Genomic DNA, 8,773 nt, shown 5'->3' on the forward strand with positions numbered 1-8,773 from the left:
AGACAACAAGTCAAGACAAAAGCTGATGTTTGGCTTCTGCCACTGCACAAAATTGTTGATGCTACCCAGATTCATAGTTGGACACAAATCCCCTCAAGCTGAATGAGTTGAACAAGTCGGCGATAAAACAGGTAACAAGTTAGCTTTACTGAGTTAAGTGGAAGTCCCGCTCTCAGTGGAGGCTGACTGGTTGAAAAGTGTGATTGACGTGTTAAATGCAAAGAACCATTTGCACTACAGTCCGTGATTGGTGGTTAGAACTGCCAATCAAAACACTATGTTCAGTGTTACCTCCTTTTCAGTAAATTGAGTTCCTGTCTGCGCCTGCATTAAAGTGGGAGGAGTGAAGACAGTGAGAGCAGGAATGAGGTTTGTGCAGATTTTATACAATATCATTATTGATATATTCAGGCAGTCTGATTACCCTGTAGGGAATCAGGAAGCGAACAGAAATGTTCCCGGTTGTGTGTGGGAGGATTCAGCTGAGAGGCCTGTGCTTTGTTTGACTGGAGCTGAATAATGAATATGAGAGTGATCATTGGAAGGTGAGATTTGTACACAGAATTTTCCTTCTAATTCACAGGCTACCTTTTTTTTCATAGGTCATTGCAGAAAATTAGATGGTGAGGTGTCATTATCAGGGAGCTGCAGAAAGTGAGGTTTCTTACAGATTATAGCCTGTGGTGAGAATCAATTCCCAGTGAGAGACATTACCTCCTGAAAAGGCCTGCTGTATTAGTAAGCCTGATGCTCTCTACTAGTTTTTTGTAAATTAAATAAATGTTGTTTAAGAACCATGGGAAATCTGGGTAGTTTTTTGACATGGTTATAAGATTGATATTGGTGCCTTTAATTTTACCATGGCACATTTAGAGTTAAAATGAACTACACTCATAGGAAATTGGTCATCTTAACTTACTAAATAAAGCCAAAAACAGTTAAGTACCAGATCAGTCAGCATCTATGAAAAGAACAGTCATGCTTTCCTGTTTTGATTTGGAACATTTTATTTTTATCATCTTGATATATGCTTTATCCAAGAGAGAGGGGGACAAGTTGTTAAATGCCATGTGATCTGTTTAAATGTGTTTGATTGGCAGTTCTTTTAGAGCGTGAAGTTATTCAAACCAGGACTTTAATTTCCAGCAGGAATCTTGTAGGTGAGGGCCTTGGTGGCGAACATAATTCTAACTCCAGGGCCCATGTCAGTTTCCTACCTGTAACGGGTGTTCTGCAGGAGGATCCTGCAGGTGACACAATAGAATGTTTTTAGGAAGTCAAAAAAGTGGTTTTGGAGGGAGAGGAAATGGGGAATGTGCACTTGGATAGTTAAGATGTATTGGACGAAGCAGAGGAAAGCCTAGGGCAGTGGAGGTTGAGGTTTGTGTGAGGTCTAGAGTCTGTTTCTATAAATCCACAGGAAAACAAAACTAAATTAAAATTATTCACTTTACTGGTCCTATCATTTTTGCCATTTTTACTAAGTTGGCCTAGCAGAAAGGTAGGATGACATCCCCATCTGATGACATCCCCATCTGGTTTCGGTTTAAAATTGAAATGATGTCATCACAGTCCTATTTCTATTTTCAACATTGGATTCTGCTGCCTTCGGGCTGATCTCCTGCTCCGTTTCTCAAGTTAATAGTTTATAATTCCAACCTATAGGAATGTGGTGGGACCGCAATGGGCAAAGCACTTCTGCCATTCTAACCTTCTGCCTGCCTGCTTTCGCAAGACAGTTAAAGTTAAAATTGGCCCTTTTTGTTCCTGATCTCTGTGGCAGCCTATATTTTTTCAGATCAGTAGCTGCAGCCTTTGAGCAGAACATGTATGTGTCAAGCTAGGTAACTCCTATAGATAGTGAGAAAAGTAATAGCACTGCTTCATAAGGAATTGACTGACTTCTTTTGCTCTCTTAGCACAGGACAGGGTAACAAATAAAGATTTTTACTTGATCAATCCTCGTAAGATACATGCTGCGTTATTGGTACTGCTTGTTTGTTCAACTGACATTTGATTAATATGTTTGTGAGGCTCAGTGTAGTGTTATTTTGCCACCTTTTTGAAGAAAAGTGTTCTGTAATTTCAAAAGGAACAGGAAGCAGACTGAAATAATTTCAAAAGGGTTCTTATTTCATTGTCTCAGAATGCTATGAATTCTACCAAAAATGTAGTGCAAATGATGGCAAGAATGTGAATTTGTCGAAGAGATTATTAAAAACTCTAGACATAGAAAAGTACAAAGAAACTCAAAAAAGAAGTGGAAATATGACACAGAATTCCCAAACTTAAATGGAGATGTCATTAGACTGACTGGCCCCCAAACATATTAACAGTATGGCCTAGATGGCTACTTGAAAGCATTCACATAAATTATTTGGATTTGAGAAGCAGAAATTCAATTTCAAAATTTGTACATTATCTAATATTTGGAGAGGATAGGTACAGTTAATATTGAGGAACATGAGTATAAAACAAGAAAACATGATTAAATTGGACATCTAAAGAGCAAACTGATTTCAGTATAGCCGTGCTTCCCAAAATACTTTTCAATATGACCCTATTTTAACACTTGAAAATTATCATACACTAATAAAAAAACTAATAAAGAAACATAGTGGCATTCAGTATATAATTAAAATTAAACATATACAGCATATAAATATGAAAAATCTGGTTCAAGTAGTTTGTAAAAATATTATTTCATATACTCACCAGTCCATTAGTTAATCTGATTGAGCCTCTCCAACTCATGGACCTTGGCCAGGAAGTAGTAGAAGCACAGTTTGAGGGTGTTGACATCCATAGCAAACACCTTTTACATGAATGGAAATTCACTCATGTTATTGGAATTTCCTTCATTTGACTGCTGTGTCCAGCATTGACTCTTGCCTTCAACAGGCAACGGGACAACTTGGGGAGGAAAGAAGAAACTTTGTCTTGTCATGATAACATTTCTTCATAATAAATAAATGTGTGCAAAGACATTTAAAAAGAACATGGTAACATGGTTTAAGACTGAGTACAGCAATGTTTGTACTCTCAATGCGCAATAGTTACAGGAAACTTTCTTCATCCAAAGGCTTGCAGGACATTTCCTTCACACTTCATTTCTTGACTTTGCCTTGTGACTCTACAGCTGTCACAGATTGCCAGCTCAGGAGATTTTAGTTCCTCGTAGCACCTTATCCTGCTGATGGTGTACAATAAGGGTCTTGCTAGTGCATGGGAACACAATGAGGTCTTGAAGGAACAACACCAGATTTTGACCTGCTCCTTGCTGTGTTGGCAGTGTTCTTGCACTTGTTGAGGATGGTCAGGCCACCATAGGGCCACATGTTGAGGTGCCAGGTGTGGGTGACCAGCAGCCAGATCGGGGCGATGCCATCCAGGATGATTCATTTCAGCACCGAGCTGAAGCTCACATCGAAGCTGGCAGCTTATGTCCTGGAGAGCCTAAAACCTTCACTGGGCCTCATCTAGTTCCTTCTTTGTCAAACCAGCAGCAGATATGGTTCTGGGAGCTCTGTGCCATATGAAACTCGTAACAGGCCATGACAACTACTTGAGCCCAAGAAAGTAGTTTCTATGGAGACTGAGCTAGGACTTGTGCTGTTTTCAGGAGTCTTGTTTCCGTTTTTGAGTTGGAAGGAGAAACTCACATGTACATACATGGCCTTCCACAGACTAGCAATGATCTGCAATTAACAATGAAAAGTAATTAACTTGAAATTCTGCAGTAGTTTTCCCAATCAACAATGGAAAATTGGTAGACCACACAGCGTGATGTGTGCTACTGGCCTCTTTCTGGAGTTACAGTGGGAGGTGAGAGAAAACTGCTCCCTCAGCCCCATGTCCAATAAAGTTAATTAGATCTTGTGTGATACATGTTAACATCAGGGGTTAGCAGGAATATTGAAGTTTCCTTACTGGCTGGTCATCTATGTGGGATGCCCAGAGAACCTTCTGTTCCTTTAATGTCAGTAAGAAGTCTCACAACACCAGGTTAAAGTCCAACAGGTTTATTTGGCAGCACTAGCTTTCGGCGCCTCAAGCTCCTTCTTCACCTGAAGTGCCAGCATCTCCACATCATGGCCTTTAATGTCATACAAGAGACAGCAAGTTAAATTGTTAGCAATTAATCCATCAAGATGGCCGTTAGGTAAGTATCCAGAGAATTTAAGATTTTAATATATATTAATAGACATCCCTCGTGATTCCATTCGCTGGTCTGTGACCCCAATTGGGTCACAATCCAAAGTATGGAAACTTCTACCATTTAGGACATACATCCCGAGAAAACCAGATAGTTTGTGGAGTGCATAAACTTATGCTACTTCTTGGACATTAACATAATATTCTAAATGCAGCCAAACAACATTTTTGGACAGGAAATAATTTTATTTCAAGTTTTATATTTAATTTCCCTAACGATACATCCGAATACCCCATTCACTTCACAATACTATGAACAGAAAACTATGGTCAATCACTGTCATGAACCTCAGAGCTTCTGATCTAGGGAGAGAGGAGTTGACCATGAACCAGTGACACTTTTTAGAAAATATTTATGGGTGAGGGTAGCATGAGGTTTGACTCTGACCTCAGACAGCATCCTGGGAAAAGTCAACTGTTCAACAGCGAACAGAAATAATCAGAGGAGATACATGACTTTTCATTTTTATTTTACAGAACAATTGCACTGTATTAAACAATACTGGGATTACAGAAAGTAAAGACTCTGCAGTTGGATCCTGTTCATTATTGAAGGAATGGCTTCATAATAAAGTCTTCTGCAAATCTACTTTGAGTGTAAGGTTTTGGAAAAGCCTTACTCCTGTGTATATTGTAACATAAGGGCAGCTACATGGGCAAGAAACCACACAAGTGTGATATGTGCAGTTGGACTTTTGCACATTCATCAGAGCTTGTGAATCACCTACGTATGCACACAGGTGAAAGGCCATTCAAATGTGAGGTGTGTGATAAGGGTTTCAGTCATTCATCAAGTCTTGTGAAACATCGGCATGTTCACACAGGTGAAAGGCCATTCAAATGTAAGGTATGTGAAAAGGCCTTTGCACAAGCATCGACCCTCCTACAACATTGGCGTATCCACACAGGCGAGAAACCATTCAAATGCAAGATTTGCGACAAAGCTTTCATGAAGCAGTTGCACCTGGTAGAACACAGGCGTACCCACACAGAGGAGAAAGCCTTCAAATGTGATGCCTGCAGCAAAGGTTTCATAACTTCAGCAGGCCTCCTGGAACATAAGTGCATTCGTAAAAGTGGGAAATTGTTCAGGTGTGAAGTTTGCAACAAAGATTTCTGCAGCTCCACCTATCTTGTTGTACATCAGCGTATTCACACTGGTGAGAGACCATTCAATTGTGAGGTTTGCAACAGAGCTTTCTGCAATTTATCATACCTCCGAAAGCATCAGCGTATCCACACAGATGAGAGACCATTCAGGTGTGAGGTTTGTAACAAAGATTTCTGCAGCTCATCATACCTCCGAATGCACCAGCGCAGCCACACAGATGACCGACCGTTCAAGTGTGATATATGTGACAAAGATTTCTGTAGCTCATCCTACCTTGCTGTACACCAGCGTATCCACACAGGGGAGAGACCATTCAAGTGTGCAGTATGCGACAAAGCCTTTCTGAGCTCCTCATACTTCCTGAGACACCAGTGCATCCCCACAGGTGATAAACCATTCAAATGTGAATTTTGCAACAAAGGTTTCACCCAGTTGCCAGACCTTCTAAAACATCAGCACACCCACACAGGTGATAGACGCTTTCAATGTGACTTCTGCCAGAACTGCTTCACCTACTCCTCCTCTCTAGAAATACATAGACGCATTCACACAGGATAGGAATTCTTCCATCCTTTGTACCTAACCTGTAAACCATGTAAAAGGGCAGTGGAAGCAGATTTAGTGTTAACTTTCAAATAAATTGGATCTGTACTTGAAAAGGAAAGTTATGCAGGGCTATGGGGAAGGTGCAGAGGAATGGTTATTAATTGGATAGCTCTTTCAAAGAGCAGGCAAAGGCATGATAGTCTCCATGCTGCAGCTTTCATCCCATTAGCAGCTCTGCTGGGGCTGAGGGAGGAAGTTTTTGATTCTCCTGGCATAGGTCGCATTGTCTGTGATGTCTGAGTCGAGGCTGGGACAGCAGATGGAGCTCCTGGCCAGAACCTTTGTATTTGATACTTCCGGGTGGCCATTATGTAGATCCATAGGTATCTATCACCGCCTTGGGCGATGGACAGCTACTCAGGACCCCCTGAGAATGATCCCGTCTTCAACACTGAGTTTATCTTTCTTTGTCAGATAGGGTTTCATTTCCTCAGAATCTACCTTTCAGGATCATGTGTTCTCTATGTTTCCATAGCTCTTGGGGCTAAAAGTACCAAAGGATATGGGGGGAGGGCAGGATCAAGATACTGAATTTGATGATCAACCATGATCAAAATGAATGGTGCAGTAGGCTCAAATGGCCTACTCCTGCTTCTATTCTCTTATGTTCCTATGTGATTTATATTCTATAGCTTCAGCATGACATCTGCTAGAATTGCTTAGCCAACTGCCCTCTTATAATACACTGATATATCCATTCTCTGAAGGGGATGTGGAGATTATTTAGGAGATAAATTATAAACATACTGCATGCCCCAATGTTACTTCCTCTTCTCTGTTCATCTGTCATTTTCAGTTTGTAAGGCTGTTGTCAGAAAACTGAGTATCATGTCACTGAATATCTGCCGCAAGAGGTTATGAATTCCTTCAACACACTTGTGCAATTCCTCATTTACTCTGCATAAAATAAATTTGTGCAAGAAATTTCCACATTTTAACTTCCCTATGAAGATGTTATTTTTAAAATTTATTTGAACAAGGTTACAGGTATCTTGCTTTAAACATGATTTGGCCATAGGAACCATGAATCCTATCTATCTGGCCATGGTTATGATGAATGGGCTGTCCACCCTATCTCATGGGCAGCATGGTGGCACAACACCAGGGACCCGGGTTTGATTCTGGCCTTGGGTGACTGTGTGGAGTTTGCACATTTTCCCCGTATCTGTGTGGATTTCCTCTGGGTGCTCCAGTTTCCTCCTACAAATGTACAGGTTATAAACATATGGGGGTGGGGTGTGGGCCTGGGTAAGATGTTCTTTCAGACAGTGGGTGCAGGCTCGATGGGCCAAATGGCCCATTCTGCATTGTAAGGATTCTATGGTTAATATTGTAAAGTATTTCCATATCATATTCACTGATATGAATTTGGAGCAGAACCATCACAAGATTTTTTTAAGTAGAGCTTTCTGTTCAGGGATTTTAAGTGTACCAATTATTTTAGAGTGAACATTCATATTCAGAAAGGATACCTAATTTGCTTGCAACGCAGCAACCATAAGAGGGCCAGTTAGCTCAAGTGGCTGGATGGCAAGTGCTTGTTTCAGAATATTGCCAACAACAGGTTTGATTCCCATTCTAGCTGAGGTAGACATGGGACCTGCTTTCTCACCCTGAACCTGAGAGTGGAAAGCAATGGAAAACCAACACTGAAAAAGGTGCCGAGGAAACATCAACAATGAGCAGAGGACATGATTTCAGACAGAGCACACATAATGAATGGCAACCATGTTACCATTGTTTGATTTGTGATAGGAGACAGAGCTATTCCCTCTCTACTGGATAATTCATCAGTGAATACCCTTCTGTGATAATAGTTGGTTCAATATTAACATCAATGATAAAACAGGTATATTGTTGAGGGCATCCTTCAAGGAACCTTCAAACTTACTTCAATTAAAATTAACTTTATGCATATCAGGGGACTGTCTCAGTTTCATGAGTGCGCTTAGCTCAACCTAACATGAATATAAACATGGGCCATGAAAACCTCTTGGAGCTGTAGAACCCATGCTTTAAGTCATCCAGAATTCTATGAAAACTGAGGTAAACTCCCCAAGAGCTTTTAAATATCTTGATTTTAGAAAATGGTTTCAACTTTGATGTCAGTAAATATTTTGTTGTTGCTTATCTTGTGCATAAATTAACATTTTGCAATAAATTTGAAATGTAGGTTTAGCCAAAATTATATGCTCTGATGGAATGCTACTTTTTACATGTTTTAACAACAAGGAACATGTACCAAGTCTTCTATTGTCAAATAGTTCAATAAATTGTTATTGTTTCTGCTACACCTTTCTAGCCCCTAGCCTCGACGTATCACTTTTTAATTGGTAGTAGGTGTGAATCTGCGCAAGGAACATGCTTTGTTGCCACTAGCACTAGTAAAGAATATTGGAAGAATTCAATTCATAACAGTGATTATCAGGTATGTACACCAACTACATCATTAATTGGTGGAAACTGGTGATCAATGTTTTTGAATTGTGTGGGTATTGGTTAGCCATTTGTAACTAACTGTGTACCTTAAAATCTAATTGTAGCTGTTAAATTATGACTTGTTTTTTTTATATTCTGGATATTTTTCACATTTTCAGTCACTTTTGCTTCCATTTTCTGATCTGAGCCATTGTGTCATCAAATTCAGAACAGCAGTTTCATAGTTCACATTGTCCATCAGGTTGACTACAAGAAAAAGCCTAAGTAATTTTCCATTCAAAGAATACCTATATATTTCTTCCCAGAGCATTGTCCCACTTAATATACTTTTAAAATAAATGATATCCTAATTTGTTGAATTTAGCATGAATGGGAAGTCCTGTGGCACAGTGGATAGCACCC

The 8,773-nt window shown here is 40.0% G+C and overlaps 1 protein-coding gene across 1 annotated transcript; it reads left to right on the forward strand.

Moving 5' to 3' along the window:
• Positions 1-306: 306 nt before the first annotated feature.
• LOC144497002 (uncharacterized) lies at positions 307-8,230 on the forward strand. The gene is made up of 2 exons (XM_078217676.1): positions 307-369; positions 4,693-8,230. The coding sequence occupies exon 2, from the start codon at positions 4,868-4,870 to the stop codon at positions 5,882-5,884; it is 1,017 nt and encodes a 338-aa protein (XP_078073802.1). The 5' UTR covers positions 307-369; positions 4,693-4,867; the 3' UTR covers positions 5,885-8,230.
• Positions 8,231-8,773: the final 543 nt, after the last annotated feature.

This window comes from Mustelus asterias, chromosome 8, assembly GCF_964213995.1.
Source record: "Mustelus asterias chromosome 8, sMusAst1.hap1.1, whole genome shotgun sequence".
In the NCBI taxonomy this organism is placed as follows: domain Eukaryota; kingdom Metazoa; phylum Chordata; class Chondrichthyes; order Carcharhiniformes; family Triakidae; genus Mustelus; species Mustelus asterias.

Bases quoted from the DNA above. Each gene is read 5' to 3' on its own strand.
- LOC144497002 (XM_078217676.1), top strand. From the start codon at position 4,868: ATGGGCAAGAAACCACACAAGTGTGATATGTGCAGTTGGACTTTTGCA.